This window comes from Ambystoma mexicanum, chromosome 9 (assembly GCF_040938575.1).
Source record: "Ambystoma mexicanum isolate Mex_15411 chromosome 9, UKY_AmexF1_1, whole genome shotgun sequence".
NCBI lineage: Eukaryota > Metazoa > Chordata > Amphibia > Caudata > Ambystomatidae > Ambystoma > Ambystoma mexicanum.
In genome coordinates this window covers 266,142,416-266,167,533 of record NC_090931.1, presented here as the reverse complement: position 1 = coordinate 266,167,533, position 25,118 = coordinate 266,142,416, and the positions used below count along the sequence as shown (strand labels likewise).

Sequence of the window (25,118 nt, the reverse complement as noted above, 5' to 3'; positions counted from 1 at the left end):
AATGTTATGCGATTGTCTTATTGTGTTTGTTGCATATAGTGTAAACGGGCTAGTTGTGGCAGAGTAGTTACTGTATCACTGTTTTTGCATATTTTGTAATGGTAAGTGTGACAAATTGGAGATAAAATTTGAATATTGTGACACAGAATTGGTATACAAGGTATAAAGTGCTATAGTACTGTACACAAGGATCATAAGGTGAAGAAAGCAGTGTTGGGGAGAAGAATGGGTGCATAAACACTGTTAGCTCTGTCAGAGTTTGCCAGGTTATGCTAAAAGGATTACCAAGTACCATGATCAATGGATCACAGAGTTAAAAGGGAAGGGCTACCTCAGGTATGGCCCAAAGGGGATAAAAATGTATTGGGCATGGTAGCCACATGTCTATATATTAAATATAAAGGTAAACAGTACCACAATAGAAGAGAGAGATTAGATCTATGGAGGCTCTTCGAAGAAGTACCTCCAATCAAGGGTAAAGAACCAACCAAAGAGCAGATATCATCTCCCCTGTGTAACTCCACTACAGCTCACATTGACCCCTCTTGAGATATGCCTGGTTGCTCAACTCGATACCAAAACTGTGTAGCAGCGGAACCAGGGAAACTAGGATGGCTGCAATCGTATATAAAGAGATGCCCAGCCCCGGGGTTATGCACAGTTCATGAGAATTCGCTTTAATATCTGTAATACAAGAGAAATCACTGCAGTCCGGGATCCTAACAAAAATAAAAGCGCCTCATATAGAGTCTGTGGTAAAACAAACAAGAAAGAAACACTTCTGCAGCTGCTCTCATTTTACGCAGCAGAGGTCTCTAATGTTTGGACATATCCTAGCCGATTATACAACAGTGACTGCTGAAAGCTGGTGGAAATATATGCTAGGTGGCCCTACCTGGAATTTGATAACTCGCTATGGTTGGTTTCTATACAGCAGTCTTTGAACCATAGTGCTGGCTATGAACATTTTGGGATAGAAGGGTGCAAAATAGGAATGGCAGATATGGGAAAAGAGGATTAATATAATTGAAAAAGATGAGTGGATGGTTGATTTGGCTAAATGTTTTTGTATAAACTATAAAGCTAATAAATAAATAAAAAGTAAGGTTAAAAAAAAAATAATAATGTCGCAATGGCATGGGTACTTCAGGAGAGCCAAAAGCTACAGAAAAGACTTCTGCCCACAAAAGAAGTCAGTAATCCAAAATAAAACCAGGGAAAAAAGCAAAGCGTTGATGGGCCCTAAAGAGTGGGCCTAGAATCCCCTAGAATAGGAATTCTGTCTTCACAGGGTCGATGGATAAGACTTTCGGCCCCTTAACTGCTGAGCTTTAATCAAGTCTATGCAACAAGGACGAACATACTTGTCCTTCGCAACAAACAGTCGTCCAGTTAATCTCCCTCACGCATCATGTCATGCATGATATTCTAGGATTCCATACATCTCTGCAAACGTATTGCGGTTGCAACCTTAACTTCTACTGCTTCCAAACATTAGGGCAGAGTTCAAAGAGGTCAGGAGTGGGTTTCTTTAGGAGGGGAGAGGAAGTAATTATTTTCCGTTTCAGCAGGTCGAGATCAGTGCCCTATCGTAGGGTTGCATTTAACAGTTTGGCTACATCTGTCTCAAATGTAGTAATGTACAGGAGCTCAATTTGCCCCAATTCTAAATTGCATACAGGGGATCCGCTACATTTACACTTCTATTCAAACAGCCCTCTGCGTGCAATTTTTGTCCTTTGCACTGCAAAATGGAGGTATAAAATGCAAGCAAAAATCACCTTAATGCTCGCCTGGCGTTTACGCATGGGAAGGCAGCATTTACAATGGATTCCCTTGCAGTCCACATGCTTTTTGCTGGTGTAAAAAGCAGGTGGATTACAGAGGAATCCATTGGTGTTAAACCAGCATAAAATGTCATGCTGGCATAAAACTAGTGGTTTTTGGAGATTAGAGAAGAGGAAGGAGTAAACGTAACCCCTGTTCCATGTCCCCCCCCTTCTCAGTCTTCACAAACTACAAAAATACTCCAGAGCCTAAATATAGGTGTTAAGACAAGCTTAACCCTGTTACGCATGTATTAAGCACCTTAATTTATACTCTGGGAATTTATCCAACAAGAGAGGGAACCTCAGACATTTATGCCTTAATGATCCTTGAGTTTTCTGCACCAGGTCAATCCATTTGAGAAGTCTTGCCGTGAAATGTTTGTCAAGTTTCTAGTTTTGACAATTTATGATGAACAGGAGAGAATGTTCACAAGATGGTCTACACTCCAGCAAGGAGTGAGGTTATGACTGATGTAAGGTTATGTAAAAGTCTTGTTTCAGAAAATTACCTGACTGTCTCTCCTTAATACAGCAACAAGATGCATGCAATTTCTCTAAAATCAAATGCAAGTTACTTCCTAAAAGAACAGTGACCCTGATTTAGAGTGTTTAAGCGTGTGGTCTACAGGATCTAAAGCTTAGAATACCAGGATGGCAGTTGACCAATGTGCAATCAACTGCTGGATTCTATTGTGAAGGCTGCACATAGAATCTTTTCCACTTTCTCTCCCAATCCCGCCCACCGCCCCACCCTACCAAAGGTCCACACACCTCAAGAGCGCTGGGTTGGCTGTGCTACGGCTCAAAACGCCTCGTATGTGCTTCTCAAATGATTCTTGTGACTCTGCCAGGATACGCAATGGAGACTCTTTAATGCCACTGTCCATCTGTGAGCATAAAAGGGGTGGGGATGCAGGACGGATTGTTGTTCTACAAACACAAAGAAACAAAACAATATAGAATAATTCATGCCTAAGACAATAAATATAACACTTTTAAACAAGCAGAGAATAGACATAAAAACAGAGGAACAGCAATACATAACTACACAAGCGTCATTTGGCATAACAATCCTCCCTGTTCTTCAGGTCTGCAGCACTATTGATTGGTATTAGTGTAGAATTTACAGTCATTCATTTAGTAATCCCGAGAACCCTTTTGATGGTTGAAGCATCATATATCCTGCAACCAACCAAAGTGAGTATTCAACATTAATGGTGCACAAGTTTCCAATAAGCACATGTTCAGTGATTGAATGAAAGCATTGCTTTCAAATATGGCCTTCTGCATTCAGTCAACTACGGGGCTTCAACTAGCATTTGAAAAGGATCCATCATGCATCAGATGTTGGTTTCTAAACTGGTTACATATGCAGCTCCTATATATGAATCACATGGGAAAGGTGAAGTAATTGATTCATACAGTTTACATAGCACGCATCACAATCTGTATCCTCTGATCATTACAACTTTCAAAGCACTAACTTTAGACCTAAATTTGGGGTTCTAAATCACATACAGAAGCAAACTGGCAGGGTTGTTCCTTGATCACGTTACTAAAAGGTTTACATTTCCAATTTCCATAAATCCAGGATTGTATTCCTTAGAAGAATACACATAATTTAAAGCCAATTCCCACATTGTGTTTTAAGGTTTCTTACATGTCTTTACACCAGCTGCATATCTTCAGAGGTTTATTATGATCCCTTGGGTATGCTCATGTTTCGGAAAACTGTTTGTGTTTTAGGATGGTGTGGCTTGACAGGAGAGCTTTTAGATCTTAATCTGGTTAGATCTCAGAACAAACCTAAAAGATCTGCTTACTCTTGTATCCAACTCGCCGTTCCCCCAGGCAAACTGCACATGCAGCATAGACAAAATGCTGTAGGTGGAAAGCTTGTTTGGGTCCGTGGGGTTCAGCAGTTCCTGTGGATTCAACCAGTTAGCGCCTGACACCATTAAGACTTATTTGGGGTGAGTAGCCAACACACATTACTCGGCACAGCATCATAGGCCTCCATATCCTACATCCACCTGGCAAAAGGTCAAAAAAGTTGCATTATGCTATATGCCATTAAATATCCACTCGGGCTGCGCTCAGCAGCCGCACAATGGCTGCCACTCACTGAGCTCCTGTGCTGTTCGCCTGTTCTCCGTGTTGCAGAGCCTGCTTGTAGGGGTCTAACTGGTGAAATATAAATAATACCAGCTGCTGACATCGGAAGAGCTAGTACACGCTTGGGGAAGTTTTGGCAGATAGCTGTGCCTCAACCTGCAATGCTCATCACCTGCGACACTGCAGCCCCGTTAACTGGTAACAACTGCCGGCTCAAGAGGACTAAACGCGGCACAGTGCTGCCAACTGTCTGGTGTAGATCATGGAGGCGACAGCTGTGCCGACCTGCTGCTGGGAGAGAGGCAATAGCAGGAAGACTGCGCTCCTACTGGGCGCCATGTGAGCCCCACTCGCTCCTGGTCGCTCATGGGGAAGGAGCGCCCTAGTGGCCCGACATTCATGAGCGCTGGGAACGTGGACAGGGAATCATTCCATGTAGACTGTTACTTAATCAAGGCGCCACGCTGTCACTCGGAACGCTCACAGCATAAACTTGATGCCGGTCATTGCCTTCTGTCTTTTTACATTTACGAACACGTAAGGGCAGACTTGCTTTTGATACTCAGCTGCAACTTGCTCGGTACAGCTGTGGTGACGCCAGGATCAAACAGGCTTTTAGGAAACTTATCTCACGAAGTAGGGAAAACCTATAGTTGCTGACAAAGACCACGGGTGAACATTTGGGATTGTATTAGCCTCCCCACACACTGCTGAGGTGACACATTGAACTTGGACAAGTTCAGACCCCCAATGTGTCACCTCAGCGGTGACACATTGTGGGTCTGAACTTGGCCAATACGCTTGACTTACGGAGGCAGAGGGTTTTCTGAGAGCGGCAGGCCCTGCATCTGTATAACCTATCCCCTTGGTTTTTCAATGGCTACCTGGCCCTCCTGGCCCGTATGATCGCCACCTTCATGTCCAGCTTTCAGTGATATGAAGCTCTCCTTCAGGCTACCCCTCTGTCTCTCCCTCCTCCTCACTCATACCCGACTGTCTGTCCGCAATTCAGTCGTGTGCTGCCAATGACCTCTGCTTCAATGCCAGTAAGACCGAGATTTGTCTCATCGGGAACCCTACACCTGCCTTCCATCTTGCTCTCTGGCCGGCCTCCCTTGGACCTGTGCCTCCACCTACCAACGAGGCAAAAAATCTGGGGGTCATCTTCGACTCCACTCTCTCCTTGTCTCACATCGTGGACACCTCTAAAAAGTCCCACTACCAACTGCACCTTCTCAGAGGTATTCTATCTTTGCTCACCTTTCCCCAGAGGCTCACCATCTCCAGAGCCCTGGTCCTCTCTAGGCTGACTACTGCAACAGTCTCTTTCTCAACCTGCCTTCTTCTACCCTCGGTCCTCTTCAACTCATCCAGAACAGAACCGCAAGACTTATCCTTGGCCTCAAGCCCAGGGACCGCATCTCTCCGGCGCTGAAATCCCTTCACTGGCTCCCCGTGGCTGCAAGGATTAAGTTCAAGACCCTTTGCATTGTCACAAGGCGCTCTGGGGCCTGGGCACACTCTACCTGGAACGCTTTCTTCCTAAATACTCTCCTTCCCGAGCCCTCTGCTTGTGATCCTCCAACTCTATGCGGGTGAGCTGCTTCTCCAAGCAGAGACTTGGGGGGAGATCTTTATCCACTGCAGGTGCCTCCCTCTGGAACAGCCTCCCTGCCTCTCTCCGCCTTGAGCCGGATCTCCTTAAGTTCCAGAAACTCCTCAAGGCCTTCCTCTTTGCCTCCTTCTCTCTCCCACTCCCCTACTAACCACCTCTTTCTGCTCTCTCGTTTTCTCTCCTCTACTTCTGCTCAGTTTCGCTGACTGGCTGTCTGGTGTACCTTCAGAGCCTCACAGGTCCCAAGCTTTCCTCACCAGACTCCTGCACTTGCCCCCAGGCCTTGCACTTGCTGCAGCACTACTACACTTGAGTTATGACCCATGAGAGTGGTATCTCTCTGCACTTAACCCATGTTCTGACGGGACTGGGCGCACTTGGACCCTACTGCCCCCCTCCCCACGCACTTCCTGTTTTGTTCACCTGCATGATTTGAATGTACCATGCCTAGTAATATTGTTTGTCTCGTCTTCCGTATGTCTTCCCCTCCCATGCATGGTTGCGCTTTGAAACACATAATCAATCCTTGCCCATCAACATACCTACGTCCTCAACCATGACCAAGAGTGTAGGCAGCTTGAGGAGGCAGAATACGATAGAGGCACTTGCGCGACAATCTAGCCAGCCCCGGACAGAGACATCCTCTGTTGCCCTTGATGCTTCAAACCTTCAACAACTGATAGAAAGTATGCTAGCTGGCTTCACCTCCATGACCGATAAGTTGGATGGCATCACAACAAATAAATACCCTCAATGGTAAAATGGAACGTGCATGTGCGAGAATGACAGAGGCTGAAATATGAATTGAGGTGGCTGAGGATGATATTCATACCCTTAAATCCCAGATGACGATAATGGCCAAAGACCTAAAGAAGGCCCTGTCTAAGTGCAATGACCTTGAGTCTAGGTCAAGGAGTAACATACACATTGTCTTCTGGAAGACTACCTGTGGCCCAATGGGACTGGTTATCGAAAAAACAGTTGAAACAGTTGAAAGACCCACTTGGCGACCCAAGCTTCTCCTCCATGTTTGTTGTTGTAGGAGTCCACAGAACACAGACGCACGGCCTAGACCTGGAGCCCCCACCAGAACAATCATTGCAAAGCTCCTTAACTATCGAGACTGTGACACTGGCATATGAATTGCCAGAGAGAAGGGTCCACTGACGAAAACATGACAATACACATTTATCCAGACTTCTCTGCTGCTGTCCAGCTGGAACAGAAATCTTTCATGGGTGTCAAGCGTATGCTCCGCGAGAGGGCCACTCTCTATGCTATACTTTTTCCGGCGAGACTATGCACACAACACGGGGTAAAACAGTTTTTCACAATCCTGGAAGAAGCTGTGGCCTAGATTGAGGTCAACATACCAATCACCCGTCACTGTCAGCGAATTGTGGAGACGTCCTTGTTAAAAAGATACGCCTATGTGATCTTATTTCGCTAGAGGATACTTGCTAAATGTTGTTGCACTAGCAACTTCCACTACGACCCAGTACCTAGACATACTATTTGATGTGCTTACGTAATACGGACTCGCAAATCCTTTCGTATTTATGTATGCTAGCCATCACTGGGATGACTAGGGGCAGAGACAGTAACCCCCCCCCCCAAGCAAGTTTGCTGTTGACTGTTAGATATCGGCACAAGTTGGGGTCGTTAGGGAACATTCTCAGTACCCTTAAAGACCCCCAGCCCTTTGCTGCAATCTGGGACCTTTTGGATTTTAACCTCCTGAGTGAGGGGGCCTTATGCCACCCATTCATGCATTTTCCCAGCAAAGATTTTGTGTTCCTTAAGTTTTAATGGAGTCTGGTAAACTCCATAGGCATCTGCTTTTTATATAGTCACACACAGCACCCTTTGTGCAGTGCCACCGACTCCTCTAAATGGGTCCAGCACATACCTTATGTGGAGTGCTGGGGGGTTACATAGTGTCATGGAGAATTCTCAGGAATTCTCAGGAATGTACTAATTCCTCTCTAACCTAGAGACACCCGAGACACTCACCTTGTATCCACGGGGACGCCACCCGACTTGGCTAGATTGCTTCCGACTTGGATTCCCCTTCCCCGGGTACTCGTTCTGCCGAGGATCTTTTCTGGTGTTTTGATAAGATGTGCTCTCTGTCCTGCTGTTCTGTGCAGGGGCGCGTCGTGGCTGGGCCCCTTTACGGCCAAGTTACTTCACTGGCGTGGGCCCTGGAATCCAGTCCTGCTGTGACTCCGCTCTTGAGGTAAGTCTATAGTTCTTAAGAGTGTGTTCGTAATAGTAGTTGCCCTGTTAATCTCCTCCTTCTCTCGTAGGTGCGGAAGGGATGATGAAGGCGTTGAGCTGATGGAGAGGGCGGTGCTTGAGATGGTAAGTGAATGCGCAGAGTGCAGCGCTATGTGCGTTTTTGTAATTGGGCTAACCTGAATTGTTATTCCCTTGCAGGTCGCCGAGAAGTTCCTGGATTAAGTGCGATCGGATGGAAGTGGAACTTAGTGTGGAAGATGTCCAGACCACCGCAAAATACCAGGAGAGCTTCGCTAGGTAAGCACAAGTCTGAAAGGTGTTGGAATCGGAAGACGAACGCTTACTAAAATTGTCCTCTTCTCTCTTCTCCCTACGATGTTGCTTGCAGGCGAGGACTGGCTCCAGAGAAGACACCGGAGCGATCGAGGAGCTGGATTGCTGAACAGTAAGGAGGACTAATGGTGTGTCTCCTTTGTAACTGCAGGCCTGGAATGCTGCGGACAGGTCACGATGAACATCACATTGCGAGTGCAGAGCAACGCTAAGCGTGTGCTTCAGCTCGGTCGTGGCTTAAATAGCCTACAGGTATCCCAGGTGCCTCCAGGGCGGACCAAGCCCTAGATGTTAGACTGCATGGTTCAGTTCCGAACTGAACCTTGTGGGGCAGCCATATTGGTCCATTCCCCAATGGGAACTCCATCTGCCACATGAGCCTGGCGCCAAAGGTGCCAGGATTGGCTCCAGGAAAGCCGAGAGGGGCATGATTCGGCCCTTGCAGGAACACTGGTGAGGCCCAGAGACCCCGAGTCCCAAGGCCAGGGGCTATGGCTGTGACACACCCAGCAACTTTTCTGGATTTTAGGACTTTTAATTTTTAAGCTGGAGAGAGTGGGACCCTTTTTCCCCACTCATGTATTTTTCTGTGATTTGAACTCAGCGTTTCCTTTGCTTATGGAGTCTGAAACTCCATAGGCGGCATCTTTTTACATTGTGACACATGGCACCTTCAGGGACACACGGGTGTCTTTCAGATTTCCCAAAGGTTTGAATACCTTCTCTTGGTTAAACTACTGTTTCCCAGAGCAGTAAAGTGAAGAACAAGTTACTTTCTTACCTGGTAACGTTCTTTCGATGGGATGGTCCGACGACGTATTCCATCTCTATGACATGTAATCACCACAGCTGTGCTGCTTCGGAAACTTTTTTCGGCATCTGCGTCCTGCGTCGATGACGTCGATGCGCCGTCGTCGAGGACCTCCTCCGACGTCCGACGTCATCCGATGTGATAAGTAGGACGCACGACGCCCGTAGCCTCAGTTGTAGTTTTTTCCCCCAGAACGTGTGACATAAGTCAACTGCCAGTCAGACACAAAGCCTTGCGGAACGTAAGCTGCAATCGCAAAAGAAATTCTGCAGCGGGGAAGGCAGGGCGGGAGCGATATGGAATACGTCGTCGGACCATCCCATCGAAAGAACGTTACCAGGTAAGAAAGTAACTTGTTCTTCGAGGGGATTGGGTCCTCCGACGTATTCCATATCTATGACAGACTCCCAAAGCAGTACCAGAGCAAGGAGGAGGGAAAGAATTTAGAATCAAAATTTAGAATAGCCAATCAAATAGCAGAGCAAAGGACCGCCTTGCCAAAGGCCAGATCCTGCCCTCGGATGGAATCGAGGGAATAGTGACGTACAAAAGTATGTACTGAAGCCCAGGTGGCTGCATCACAGATGTTGCGAATAGGAACACCCCTCTGCAGGGTAGTAGATGCAGCCACACCCCTGGCAGAATGGACCCGCAAGCCAGCCGGTGGGTCCTTACCCGCCAAACGGTAACACTCCGAGATGGCTAAAATAATCTAGCGAGACAAAGTCTGTTTCGTCACAGCTTGCCCCAAACGCTTCCCAGCGTAACCAATAAAGAGTTGATCATCCACTCTGACCCGGGACATGCGTGAAACATAAAAGCTTAAAGCTCTCCTAGGATCAAGCCTATGGAGCCTCTCCTCCTCCTTACCAGGATGCGGAGGAGGATAGAATGCCGGAAGAACAACCTTCTGGGCCAAATGAAATTCCGACACTACCTTCGGAAGAAAAGAAGGACGAACACGAAGGACAACCCTGTCCTTGTGAAATACAGTGAAGGGAGGCTTAACTGAAAGTGCCTGTAACTCACTCACTCTGCGAGCGGAAGTAACCGCAACTAAAAACACAGTTTTCAGAGTTAACAGCCTCAAAGGGCAAGAATGTAAAGGCTCAAACGGAGCACCCATAAGAAACCTAAGAACAAGGTTTAAATCCCAACCGGGCACCAGGAAAGGTGACGGAGGGAACACATTAGTGAGCCCTTTCAGAAACTGTGAAATTAAAGGGATTTTAAAGTAAGAACACTCTTCAGACGAGCGCTTAAAGATGGACAGCGCCGCCAGGTAACCTTTAATGGTACCCACTTGCAAGCCCCTGTGGGCCAAAGAAAGTAAAAAGGACAGAACCATGGGGATGTCACATGCAAAAGGATCCACATTCTGAACTCTGCACCAGTCGCAGAACTTACGCCAACGGCAACGGTACAGAGACTTTGTTGCTGGCCTTCGGGCCGAAAGCAACACCTCCATCACGTCTTCAGGGAGGTCCCAATCCTTATACCTCAACCTCTCAGAAGCCAAGCGTGAAGGTTGAGGGATCTGACCTCTGGATGGAGAACCAGACCCCCCTCCCGTGAGAGCAGATCGTTTCGGTAGGGGAGGCGACGTGGAGGGCAGATGGACAAGTCGAGAAGGTCCGGGTACCACGTCCTCCGAGCCCACGCCGGAGCAATGAGGATCATCCGGGAACTGAACTTCCGTAACCTCCGCAGCACTTCCGGGATGACGGGGACTGGAGGAAACGCGTACAGCAGCGGGAATGACCACTCCACCACGAACGCGTCTCCTAAGACTCCTTTTGGAGGAAATTCCCACGAGCAAAACCTTTTGCACTTCCGGTTGACACTGGAGGCGAAGAGATCCACTTGAGGGGTCCCCCAAAGGGCGAAGATCTCCAGGAGAATCTCCTGAGCCAACTCCCACTCGTGAGAGATCGCGCTCTGCCTGCTCAGAGCGTCCGCCGTCACGTTTTCGTCTCCGGCCAGATGAACTGCCGAGATCGAAACGTCCTGCTGGATGGCCCAGAACTCGAGCTGCATCGCCTACCTGCACAGAGGAAGTGACCCTGCCCCCCCCTTTTTGTTGAGGTAGTGCATGGCCACTGTGTTGTCCGTCAGGATCAGGACATTCTTCCCTCGCACAGTCGGCAGAAAAGCCTTCAGGGCTAGCCTGACGGCCCTCAGCTCCAACAGATTGATATGGAGTCTGGACTCCGACGGAGACCAACGACCGCTGACTGTCAGCCCGTTGGCATGAGCTCCCCATCCCGTGAGGGATGCATCCGTCACGACCGTCACCTCCGGCCAGGGAAGCCAAAATGGAGCCCCCTTCATCAAGTTGCCTTCGACGGCCCACCACAGAAGGTCCCGGGCGACCGAGGACGGCACCTGAATCGAGTCCGACATCCTGCCGGAGGACTGCGACCATTGCGTCTTGAGTGCCCACTGCAAAGATCTCATCCGCAGGCGAGCCTCTGGCACCAGAAGAATGCAGGATGCCATGAGGCCGAGCAACCTCAAGAACTCGAACGCTGGGAGCGTCTGGGCATGCTGAAACTTGTGCACCATCTGCTGAATGTGAAGAGCCCTCACCTGGGGAGGAAAACACTGCCCCAGGGAAGTGTCGAGCACTGCTCCGATGTACTGGAGCCGCTGTGTTGGCGTCAAATGGGACTTCTTTAAATTGAGGGAGAAGCCCAGCCTGTGAAGGGAGTGAGAGGTGACCGATAGATGATCCAGGACTTGCTCGGGAGAGCTCCCCCTGATCAACCAATCGTCCAGGAAGGGATAGAAGTGAATCCCCCCTTGCCTGAGATGCGCTGCCACCACCACCATGAGCTTGGTGAAAACCCTCGGGGCGGAGGTCAATCCGAACGGCAGGACCCGAAACTGAAAGTGCGAGTCGCCAACCGCGAACCTCAGGTACTTCTTGTGCTTGGGATGGACCGGCACATGGAAGTAAGCATCCTTGAGGTCGAGTGACACCAACCAGTCCGGAAGCTGAAGGGCCAGGAGGACTTGAGAGAGAGTAACCATCTTGAACTTGTCCTTCCTGAGGAGTTTGTTCAAACCGCGCAAGTCCATGATGGGTCTCAATCCCCCGTCTTTCTTGGAAATCAAAAAATAAGGGGAATACCATCCCTTGTTCCTCTCCGCTACAGGCACCAGTTCTATGGCGCCTTTCTCCAGCAGGGCTTGAATTTCCTGCGCAAGGAGCGGATCCGGACACCGCAAAGAGAGGTTCCCCGGTGGATTGTCGTGAGGCCTGTGCCGAAAGGGAAGACAGTAGCCGTGGGTTATGATCTCCAGAACCCACACATCTGAAGTAATGGCTTGCCACTCTACAAGATGCTGCGCCAGCCTTCCCCCAACCGGCGAACCATGGGACATAGCCTCATGACTGAGTGGGAGCGGCTGCGGCGTTACCTGAGGGCAAAGAGGCAACTGCCCGAGCGGCCTTGGTACCACGGGTACCCTGTCGTCCACCTCTGGTACCCCTGCATTGGCCTCTTTGACTGCCAGCTCCTCTCGCTTTACTGAAGGACGAGTAATAGCGAAAGGAACCACCCCTCCACTGCTGTCCCCTAGGACGAAAAGGCGGAGGTTGGCGAACTGCAGCGCCCAATGACTTCGCTGCAGCTTTTGAGGTCTGCAACCTCTCAAGGCTCTCGTCAGCCTTGCTGCCAAAAAGGTGTTCACCGTCAAGGGGCATGTTGAGGAGCCGGGACTGCACATCCGGAGCAAACCCCGACTTCCGCATCCACGCAAACCTGCGTATCACGGTGCTCGCCGCCATGGACCTACTGACGCATTCAGCCAAGTCCAAACCCGACTGAACGGACTCACACATGGCATCCTTACCATAGCAAGGAAACCATCCCGTTCATCCCCTTCGGGAATATGTTCAGCCGCTAACGCAACACAGTTCCACAGAGTGTGCGTGAAACGAGACAAGGCACAAATGGAGTTGGCCGCCTGAGCGCCATACCACCAGAAGAAAACACTTTCTTCGCCCAGCCATCAAAACGTTTGTCGTCTCTATCAGGAGGGATGGTAGGGTACGACGCCTGTTTTGCCGGGGCCGTGGCCGCCTGCACCACCAAACTCTCCGGAGTGGGGTGCCTGGTCAAGTAGCAGGGGTCGCTACTGGCTGGACGGTATTTTCGCGACAAGGATCTGCCCACCGCCGGGAGACTCTCCGGAGCAGTCCAAGCCGCCGCCACCCTTCTCTGTAAAGCCATATGGAACGGCAGTACCGGGTCAGTTGGGGGACCAACATCAAGGATGTCCGTCAGATCATCCTGCACAAACTCCCTTGGGGGAGCAGACCATCCCAAGTACTCAGAAACCCTAGCCATAAGGCGCCGGTACGAGGAATCGGCATGAGAGCCAGGCTCAGGCCTACAAAACTCCATCTCCGGAGAGGTGTCCAGTCCACTGGCATCATGCAGCGACTGTCTCAACTCGTCAAACTGACTATGGCCCGAGACAATTTCATCTGGAACCTGACTAGGAACCAGGCCATCAGAATCCTCATCCGCCTCTGAAATATAGTCCAGGCGGCGAAAAGAAGGCACCCTAGAGTGCTTGCTCTTAACCAGAGCCTTCCTAGGGGGTTCACCCGTGCCACGGGGTACCTCCGACACGAAAGGCGTCGATGGCGTCGAGCGAATCGGTGCCAGCGTCGAGAGAACCGGCATCGGGGCCGAGAGGATCGGCGTCGATGTCGAGGAAATCGGCGTCGACGTCAGATGCAGCGCCTCCAGAATCGGCGTCGAAACAGCCCTCGAGGCCCGAGCGTGTCCCTCGACGACCTGAGCGTCGACGGCATCGACGACTTCCTCAGAGCCGGAGCCTCGAGAAAGCCAGTCGACGCCCTCGACGCCTCAGACGTCGATGCCGTCTTCGAAGACCTCACAGGTGCACACGGTCTCAAACGCGTCGAGGACCGGGACCTGGAACGGCTACGTCGAGAACGAGTCCCCTTGTCCGAACGGGACCTCTCCCGTGACTCATGCCGACCACTCTTGCGAGCGGTGTCACTCGACCTCACACGACCGACCCCACTCGGGGGCGCGGACGGCTGAGTACCCTGCGTATTTTCACAAAACGAACAGGTTCGAAGAACCGAGAAGAACAGAACTCCAAAGAGTCGAGGCGTTGAACCGAGAAACACGAAGCAACATGTTCGCGGAAAAAACGGAACTGAGGCTACGGGCGTCGTGCGTCCTACTTATCACATCGGATGACGTCGGACGAGGTCCTCGACGACGGCGCATCGACGTCATCGACGCAGACGCCGAAAAAAGTTTCCGAAGCAGCACAGCTGTGGTGATTACATGTCATAGATATGGAATACGTCGGAGGACCCAATCCCCTCGAAATTAACTTTACTTACATTTGTAACTTTCTAGACCCAGCACACACTATCTTATAATAGGGTGCTTTAGTGGTTACCTAGTATCCACTTTGTCTAGCTTCTCATGTAAACATTTTTATGTTACCTTTTCCTCAATTAATGGCTGGTGGCAGTGGTTTCATTTTAACTACCGTGGTGTGCATTTACCGCGGCCTGCGTTTGCAGCTGCAGTAAAGCACCCAAGGGTGCCATTTTTGTCAAAATGACCCTGGTCTTTTTTCGCCATTTCTTTGTTGAAAGGTCCTTCTTGAGATTTACTCTGCGCGCCAAACCAGGTTTGGTCCCATTGTTCGCTTTGCCTTTTGCGGGATTCACAAATGTGAAGCCAGCATCTGGCTCCAGGGTGTCTGGGGTAGGCATGAAGTGAGGGAGGTGCCCAAAACTCCCTGTGCGACCCAAATGCACTCTGTGGCGACTGGCCGGCTGACTCTCCAGCAAGGACAGCCACCCTGCTGGGTGATTGACAGCTAGGCTGGAATGAATGGGAGAGAACTGAATAAAAGGCGAGTCTTTTGGCTTGGAAGTCAGAGTCGACCACTCGACGAAGGAACTGACAAAGAACTTGAAGAGGACGCCTGCTGCAACTCTTGGACCGTTGGTTTGTCCGGTGAAACCCTGCTGCAGTGCCGAAACGTCAAGTTCACATCGACGGAGAAGCCCCTGCAAGGACTACTTCTCCCTTTGAGTTGGTGGGACCAATCAACTCCAAAGTAAGCCACCTGGATTAACATCTCTGAGTTGGTTCAATTTCCACAGAGTTGCTGCTGAAAACCATATAGTCAGGGAGAGGAACACCAGCTTGTATGCGTTGCTTTTAAGCTGGTCTAGGGCTCCAGGAAGATCCTCTGGACTCACAGGAAGCAGGACTGACCGAGCCTGAGACCCCCTCAACAGAGTGCGGGACCCCAGAAGCAAGGAAATTCCATCTCGAACAGCCAGGAACCGCAGTGTTGCTATTTGCGGTAGACGCGAGGAGCCGAAACACTGAACAGCCACTGAAAGTGAAGTTTGGCGGTTGCAAATTTTGTCCGTCCCATTGCAGTGAAGGAGTCCACGGACGTCCTCCCTCTTGTCCCCACGACTGAGGCCCAGGAACAGCGAGATCTGCAGATCTAAACAGGAAGAGTCATCTGCTGCATCTTTTCTTCATTTTAAAAAGGTACTGTACAAAGTGTAAGAGAACCTGCCTCTTGCTGTAGAGTTGCTTGCATCTTCTACTACTCGAGTCTAATCAGCTTGTGCCCCTATATTTGATTATTCTTTTATTCAAAGACTTCTAAAACATTGTGCAAAGACTTCCTACTTAGCTACAAAGAAGTGCTTCAGCTTACATAGACTTTGGCCTATTGACTTTGGCTTAGCTTCTTCCACTGAATGACTCTTATTGGAGGATCTGAAAGTATTTGCCTGCTTAAGAATATTTGTGGTCTCTTGTTTATTATAAATAATCTTTTCCTTTGACTCATTATTATATGATCCAAAATGCAACAGTGATATATTAGTGTCCCCAGCACACTAGCAAATGAACTCACCTTAGGGTGTAGGTAGTGTCTGTGGGCCATCCCAAAAGGTATCTACTGATTTAGATATATTAAGAGTTTGTATTTCATGAAGTGTATTTGAGTGTTACTGTTATATTGCTCCCTTCTGAAGAAGGCTTGTTCTAACTGACTGATAAATAAATTGTTTATTCAAGAAACCTTAGGTGTAAGAGTTTATTTGAACACTTGTAACTGTAAATCACTGTAACTCCACTACAGCTCAAATTGACCCCTCTTGAGACGAGCATGGCTGCTCAACACGCTACCAAAACCTTAGTACAATCTTATACCAAAGGTTGGGTTTTCTATACATGTAGTCAGAGTTCTTTGTAGTGTTCCCAGAGGGTACTGCATACAAACCTTGCCTAACACCCAGCACACACTATCTTACAATAGGGTGCTGGAGGGGTTACACTTAGCATCCTCTTTGTCTAGTTTCTCATGTAACAATTTTATGTTACCCTTTGTACAATTAATGGCTGGTGTCAGTGGTTTACTTTTTACTACCAGTGTGTGTTTTTACCGGAGGCTACAATTGCAGCCTTGGTAAAGCACCGTGGGTGTCCATTTGTCAAAATGGCCCTGGTCGTCCTTTTTCACCATTTCTTGTTGGAAAGGTCCTTCTTGAGATTTACTCTGGGTGCCAAACCAGGTTTGGTCCCTTTGTTTGTTTTGTCTTTGGCAGGCTTCACAAGTGAAGCCCGCCTCTGGCTCCAGTATGTCTGGTAGGGGCAGGAAGTGAAGGAGGCGCCCGAAACTCCCTATGCTTAATCCCCTTGGTTACAGGAATGCACCCAAAAGGTAATTGGCCGGCTGGCTTTCCGGCAAGGACAGCCACCCTGCTGTGCGATTGACAGCTAGGCTGGAATGAATGGGAGAAACCTGCATAAAAAGGCGAGGCTTTATGGCTTGTAAGGCAGAGTCGACCGCTGGACGAATGAATCCGAAGAAGAACTTGGAAGAGGCGCCTGCTGCAACTCCTGGACCGTTGGTTTGCCCGGTGAAGCCCTGCTGCTGTGCTGAAGCTCTGAATTTGCCTCGACTAGAGAAGCCCTGCAAGGATGACTACTCCCCTTCAGTTGGTGGGCCCAATCAACTCCAAAGTGAACTCGTCTGCACATCCTCTTGGAGCTGGCTGTACTTCCTTGGTGCTGCAGGAACCAAAGTGCCAAGGAGAGGAACACCAGATTGGAGTGCATCACCTTTAAGTGGGACCCGAGCTGCTGGAAGATCCTTCGGACTCCTAGTAAGCAGGACTGGCCAAGCCTGAGCCACCTCAACAGAGTGCTGGACCCCAGATGCAAGGAAAGTCCAAAGTGGTATCCGAGAGTCTGCAGTGGCACCATTTGCGGAGAAGCGAGGAGCTGAAACCATGAAGTCGCGCTGAATAGAAGTTTATCCTTTTCTGTCGTCGACCGTCCCGCTGTGTTGCAGGAATCTCCAGAAGTCCTCCCTCTTGTCCCCATGACTGAGGCACAGGAACAACAGGATCTGCAGAGCCACACAGGAACAGAAGCCAGCTGAACAACTTCTTCTAACCATAGGTAATGTACAGTCTAAGAGCACTTACCTCTTGTCTTGAAGCCATACTTGTTCTCAGTTGAGACAGGTCTTAGTTGCCTCTGTAGAGTTGCTTGCATCTTCTACTTCTCATAAGCCTCCCAGCTTGTGGCCCTACATTGATTCTACTTTTTCTACAAAGACTTCTAAAACATTGGGCAAGACTTTTACTTGCCTACAAGAAGTGCTTCAGCTCACCTAGACTTTTGCCCAATTGACTTTGGCGTGGCCTGGCTCCCTGAATGACTCTTCTTTCCTCTGACACGTTTTGCCTTTCCTTCCAGGAAGGGGTTAACTTACTTTGCATTGAGGGTTTCAAAAGTACCTACCTGCTTCAGAATATTTGTGTTATTTCTTGTTTTATTCTGATAACCCCTTGTTCTTGGACAGGCTTCCAAGTACTGCACTAAATGTAACAGTGATATATTAATGTCCACAGTGTCCTAGCCATTTAAGTCACCTAAGGGGGTATCACTACATATTATCCCCACCAAAAATATTGCTGTATATATGGTAGTCTGGAACGGCCATATGCAATATTTTTGGTGGGGTAGGGGATTCATTTTGGGAGCAGCGGTTGCAGGGATGTCCCCCCGCTCCTTTAAAAATAATGCAGGGGGTGCAGCGTTGTCCCCCGCAGGTTCCATGGCTTAATATCGCCGCAAATTGTATGGCAATATTATTGCGGGGATATTAACACATGGAACTCATGAGGGTGCAGGAAGGGTCTGTGTTCCATCCCAAATTGCTGATTTGGAGAAACTAAGAGTGTGTATTTTGGAGTGCATTTGAGTGTTATTATTATATTGCCCCTTCTGAAGAAGGCTTATTCAAACTGACTTTTAAAATTAATAATTGTTTAAATCAAGAAACCTTGTGTGTAAGAGTTTATTTGGATACTTGTCACTGTGAATCTCTGTGTAACTCCCCTACTGCTCACATTTACCCCTCTTGAGATAAGCCTGGCTGCTCAATCACGCTACCAACCTGTGTAGTACAGACATACCAAAGGTTGGGTTCCTATTGCCAGGATGTCAAGGTTGTTGAAGTGCACCAAAAGGGTACTACTCCAAATCTTGCCTAACACATAGTAACTCATTATCCCACTATTCATGTAACATTTTGTTACAGTAACTTGAATGGCTGGTGGCAGTGGTTTCTTTTTACTCCCTTTTGTACAATGCATCTGCAGGCTGATTTCTCAGCTGCAGTACAGCGCCCATGGGTGACCATTTTGCCCAAATGGCCCCAGTCTTCTTTTTGCACCATTTCTCGTTTGTTAATTCCTTCTGGGCTTTTACTCTGTTTAGATCAGGTTTGAGTCCATTGTGCGTTTTGCCTTTGGCAGGCTTAAACCCTGAAGCCCCGCCCAGGCTCCAGTGTGTCTGGGAAGGCAAGAAGTGTGGGAGGAGCCCGAAGCTTCACTGACTTGTTTGTAGGCATGCCTGGCCGAAATCAGTTCCAACTGGGCGGGTGGCTGTCCTAGAAGACAACCCCCCCGTGTGATTGACAGCTTAATGCTGTGAATGAATTGGATTTTGCATACAAGGCAAGGGTTTTGGGACAAAAGGCAGAGTCGTCCCCTGGAACATCAAATCCGAAGAAGACAATGCAGAGAGAAGCCAGCAGCACCTTTCAGGACCTCTAAAGCACAGGTGAAGCCTTGCAGCTGTGCTGACCATGTTTATCCATCAACAGGGAAGCTCCGCCAAGGACGACTTACTCCCTTAGGCTGGTGGGACCAAGTAGCCTCACAACCCGATTCATTCTGGGCCAACACTTGTGTCACTGCGACTTTCCTGGGCTGCAATTTTCCAATACCCAGGGTAGCTGGACCATCGACAAGTGCAACGTCTTCTATCCGGCTGAAACTTCGCAGACATCCGTGTGAGTCTACAGAAGCAAGAAATCTTCATCCAGAGTCCCTCACCAAAATTTAGGGCCAAGGAAATTGCAACAAGAGATATTCGTTACCCTTTGGCGCTAAGAAAAATGTGCTAAAACCACAGAGCAGTTGAAACAAATGGAATCCATTGCTATAGAGTCCCTCTAGAGAGTGCTGCTGCAAAAGCCCACCAGATATCCTCCCTTTCGTCACCATGACGAAGGTCCAGGAACAAGGGTATGCATCACTGCATCAAGAAGGAAGTCAGCTGGAACATCGGCCTCAATTCTAAGGCACTGTGGGGCTTTGGGTTTAACCACCTTTAGCTAAATCTAGTGCTTCCTACCTTGGGGAGTGCTCCTTTCTATCCTTTTGAATTACTGCAACTCACGTATGCAGGCCTAACAGCTTTTGCACACTTGGTAGGCTCACTTGAGCTCCTGGATTTTTCTTCAATGAACTACAGACTTTTAACTAACTTTTTCTAAGAAGATTGCATCCGAAATAGAACTGTCATATTGACTTTGGCTATCCTGGGTCCCTAAAGGCATCCCTTCTGAACCCTATTGGCTTTGGCAGTGCTTCTCCCCTATAAAAGGTTTTAATTGTCTTACACTGTTATTGCTGGGAAGAGATTTCCTACATCCCTCTGGGAGAAAATACCATTTTGAGTGCTACAGATTTCGATTCTACTTTTTTTCCCCCTCCAAACTCAATATTATATGGTGAACCACGAGTGCTACTACCGACCTTGACTGATGTCAATGTGTGCTGGAAATGTTTTGGTACAAAAAGATTTTACTTGCCTGCATTATTGTTGCTTGAATAACTGGATTCGGAATTTCTGCTTGAAATTACTATTAGTTGCTGCATATCTAGTGTGATTCTTTCACTTTGTGTATACATGAATACATCGTTTTAATATAACTTAAGGGTGTAAGGGTTTACTTGAATACTTATATTTACTAATTTCATTGCACTGCTCTAGAGCTCACAGTAACCCTTCTATGATCAGCCTGGCTGCTCAGCCACGCTACAGACTTGTGTAGTACAGGACCATGTTAAAAGTTGTGTTACTAATACCAAGCAGATAAGTCTTGTAAAGTCCCACACCAGTTGGACTTTAAAAAATCTTACCCAACAGGTGTTGTGCGCTAAAGTTGGGGAGGGAGTAGAGGGGGACACTAGGATGAACATGGCCATGATTGGGAGGGCAATAAGGGTGGGGAGGAGAATGGGGGGCTGGGAAAAAAACTGGGTTAAAATCGTTCAGTCAGTCACAGAACCAAAAATATGATTGTATGTGGTCCTTAATAAAAGTAAAAAGGCCTGTTCACGCAAGCATCAAGTACATTTACATTTCAAACTGCCCTGGTGACTCTTAACATTTTAGGTTGGAATGTACATGGCCTTGGAACTATGCAAAGGCGAGGAGAGTGATATCCCATGGGAAGCAACATGACATTCAGATTTTATTTATAACAGGAAACGGAAACACACACACACACCCACACACACCCCCCCCCGCTTATACACAAGCGTGTCGCCTTTGATTTGTTACACTCGCACATAGACACAGAGGGCCGTTATGTCATTATACATTGTTGTAAGCTGCTCAACATGGAAGTGTTCTTAGTAAATTCATTTGAGCCTAACTTAGATGACTCGATATTTTACCTAAAACTTGCAGATATAATAATGACGTATTCGTCTGCCTAGGTCGTGTGGGAGAGGGTGGGGGGGAAGAACGGGGGGGTTGTGGCGAGGGGCATGAACCCCATTTTGAATTTAGACATGAACCGCACCGGATTGGCACCCAGACCCCCGGTCAGAGGCGGCTGGTTGTATCCTTCATCTGATGGCAGAACTTTGCCTGCACAACGTGTGGTGCACACTATACCCAAGAGAAAGAGGATTCACCTACTACTCCACTGCGCACAACATGTCGTCCAAGATAGATTTATTACTCATCTCCGAACAGTTGGTGGTGCTTACAGCTGACTCTGTTATTCGTCCCCGCACTTACTCTGATCACTCCCCGATTAAACTATCCTTGACCTGGGAAACCCCACTGGAAAGCGCAGCATGTGGCGGTTCAAATTGCTAGCCCTACAAGATCTAGTCATCCGAACAGACTTGCAAGACGATATCTGTAGGTTTTTTTTACAAACGATAATGGTACTCTATCAGAAGCCACGCTCTGGCAGACATTTAAGGTTTTCATCAGGGGCATGGCCATTTCACGAGAATTCGGGGTACTCCTCACCATACGCGAAGACATACCTAGCAGCGAAGACCAGATAAAATAAAAAACTGGAGCTAGACTACGTGGCTGCACCCAATCACATTAAACTAGCTTTTAAAACTCAATTAGAGTTTCGTCAGCTGGCGGATACAGGTGAAGTATTTTGTCAGACCTGCTGTAGCTAGATGGTATGGCGAAAGGCAAGAGACCGGGAAGAACACTGTCTAATCTGGTCAGCCTAGAAGGGAGACTGAGTCATATAACATGCATTACTCACCGTAATAGCATTTCATCTGCTTCGATTCACCTGCTTCGATTCACATGCATATGGTCCGACATCCAGTGGTAACCGCGGAGTATTGCATTTTGTCTTTAAAGGATCGAAAAGGGACTTCGGCATAGGCATGTCTGAGTTATTTGTGCAATTATACAGGGCACTCTATCAAGCACAAGAACAGGGAGATGAGCAGGGCCTTGAAGACTTATTGGCATCCATCCCAATGTCCATATTATCGCTGAGTGCTAGGTGCAAGGAAGGCATAATATCAAACAATGAAGACAGACACAAGTGCTTACAGTTCAAGGGTGTTTATTGAACTTCAATGGGTTGGTAAAACGCCCATCTAAACCTAAATCCAAGGATGGGAACAAGCTACGGACATCAAATAATAAGAGTCCTAGTGGAGTCTTGTCAAAATAAAAGGGTCTATACTAATAAACCTATAGCCAATCCTTACTTCTAAATACAAAATGGTGTGGGATAACAATGTACGCAAAAGAAAAGTGTTCAAGAAATGATATGTCAGGATAGTTGAGCAGTTAGGTTCCCTTCCCCACATTTTCAGCACACGGCAAAGCGGTACGTGTGGGCTTCGCACACACTCTAGCTTCTTGGCCACAAGGTAACAGTTCAACACATAGGCATTAGGGCCTTCCCTCAAAGTCTCTCTAGCAATGACAGTCTATTAATGCAGAGGGCCTGATGAAGCAGACAAAACACAAACGTTCCTTTGTCAAGGTTTCACTTTCACAAGTTCAAGACTGGTTTCCCTCCTTCGGGCTCAGGTCACAGGTCCCCCTGGTCCGGGCTCAGACCCCTTTTTATACAATGTTCACAATTTGGTCTCCCTCGTTCGGGCTCGCACCATGGATCCCCCTCGTCTTGGCTCAGATCGCCTTTTGATACCAGAATCGAAGACTTTCGAATGTGCAATGGGTTTTGCTTAAACCTTCGCAGGACCACTTAGATTCACTTCACACAATTTACACTTCACATCGATCTTCTGCTTTCGTTTCCTTTCGTCCGATTACCGTACAGAGACCTTCGATTGAGCACATTCACAGTGTTGGACCACTGTCAATAGTATCGTGTCTTTTCTTCTAATTTCCAAATATTCACCAACAATTTAGCTTCACTTGTCTTTCATCACACACGTCACTTCAACACAGGCTGGTCTCCCCAACTAACCGGCTGTGTGGTTCTCGGTCACTTCTTTTTCTTGGATCAAAGGACGATACCACAGCATCTGCAGCTCCTCCCCACCTTGGTCAGTAACGCAGGAGGACCCTTGAAGTCTGACGTGCAATGCAGGACTCTTTAGCCTGGTTTTCAGGTCTTATGTTTTCTGCCTTGAAGGTTTCTTGAAAGTAACAGCTTCCGGTCAACGAGGTCAAGGGTGTTGCCCCTCTCACAAACCTCTTGTGTCTGGCTGTCTTTCTCCCCTAATTCAACGGCCAACTCGAAACTGCTGTACCTTTGCGTGTTTTGCCTCGCTCAGTGTGCTCTCGTGCTCCGCCTTTTATCTGTGTGGGGAAGTGTAATGAAAGTCAGGTGTGAGTGATTGTCGATGATTGTCGGACCATAGTTTTGGCACAGGTCATGTACACGGCTCAGGTGTGAGTTTTTTCTCCCAGAGCGGGCTGTTCGAAAAGAAAGTGGCTGTGCAGGAAAAGCGGATGGAGGGCTGAGTTTCTAAATATCCCATCGGGTAGGAGGAGATAAAAGGTGTTACAGGGCGGAGAGGGATATCGCGTCTCACCATCCAGTGTCCCACTCCTAGAGGACCCCTCACCCAGGTGATCCACCCGCACTGGTCCACCCCCAGGGTCTGGATCCAAAGGCGATGGCCGTGCACTGGCCCCTGAGAGAGATCTGCAGGGACTAGCGGGTGAAACACCTATGGGTTTCACACATTGCTCAAATGAACACCCCGGTTACGGCGGAATAACGTTTTGCGCGTGATTAATGAATTGCTGAGATGCAAGGCACCGGTCCCTGGCGGACTCATGCCAGAGTTTTACATGGAATACGGGGCACTATTAGCGCCCCCTTGTTGAGGCTCTGGGAGGAGTCCGTTGATGGGGGTCAACTTCCACAGTCGCTATGCGAGGCTGTCGTGGTTGTACTACTTAAACAAACCATGTGAGCAACGTGGCTAAAACCACCCCGCTTTTTCTGCTTATACCTGATTTCCCTCCCATTTTTCTACTTAATAGCAACGTGGCTCCTACAGACCACTATCATTGATGAATGTTGACACCAAGAACTATGCCAAGGTGTTGGCCAATAGGTAATTGCCTCTAATGCCGGCCTTGGTACATGGTGACCAGGCAGGCTTAATCCCCGTAAGAGCGACATCCCTCAACCTTGGGCGACTATTTAATATTATGGCCTGCATATACCCTACGGCCAATGCAGTGGCTGTTACACGATGACCAAAAGTCATTTGATAGGGTGTCTTGGTCCTTCCTATTCGCTGTTCTACGGAAGTGTGGCCAGTGCAACACCTTTATAAGTTACATCAAGATCCTGTACACGAAACTCATGGCCACTATTCGAACAAACCGCCCCATTTGAACTCGGCAGAGGGACACGACAGGGTTGCCAGTTGTTGCCTCTGCTTTGCATTGGCTATAGAACCTACGGTTCCTTCTCACTTTCCCCCAGAAGTTCACCATTTCCAGAGCTCTGGTCCACTCTAGTCTGTACTATTGCAACATCCTCTTTCTATAGCTTCCTGCCTCTACTCTTCGACCTTTACAACTTATCCAGAACAGGACTGCGAGACTGGTCCTTGGCCTCAAGCCCAGGGATCGTATCCCTCCAGCTCTGAAATCTCTTCACTGGCTCCCCGTGGCTGCAAGGATCAAGTGCAAGACCCTCTGCATCGCCCACAAGGCTTTCTAGGGCCTGGGATCACTCTACCTCCAACTTTCTCTTCCAAAACATCTTTCTTCTCGAGCTCTTCGCTCATCCATCTCCAACTCTGAGGGTCAGACGCTTCACCAAGCAGAGAGTTGTGGTCAGATCCATCTACTCGGCTGGGGCATCCCTCTGGAACAGCCTCCCTGCCTCTCTCAAACTTGAGCAGAACCACTTCCGGAAGCAACTAGAGACCTTCATTTTTGCATCCGCTTTCTCTCTTCCTCCCCCCTGCTGATGCACCTGACTGGTCCACGCACTGGTCACCCTCTGAACTCTGCATGTCCGGTTGCCCTCGCACTTCCTCCGGGCTCCCCAACACTTC

General features: G+C 48.5%; 1 protein-coding gene across 1 annotated transcript in view; it reads right to left on the bottom strand.

The window, feature by feature from the left end:
* Nucleotides 1-25,118, bottom strand: part of NUP88 (nucleoporin 88) — a 405,331-nt gene that overhangs the window by 203,921 nt on the left and 176,292 nt on the right. Inside the window, exon 11 of the mRNA XM_069614602.1 lies at nucleotides 2,601-2,759. Within this exon, the coding sequence (XP_069470703.1) occupies nucleotides 2,601-2,759 (159 nt within the window). The remainder of the gene's footprint in view (nucleotides 1-2,600; nucleotides 2,760-25,118) is intronic.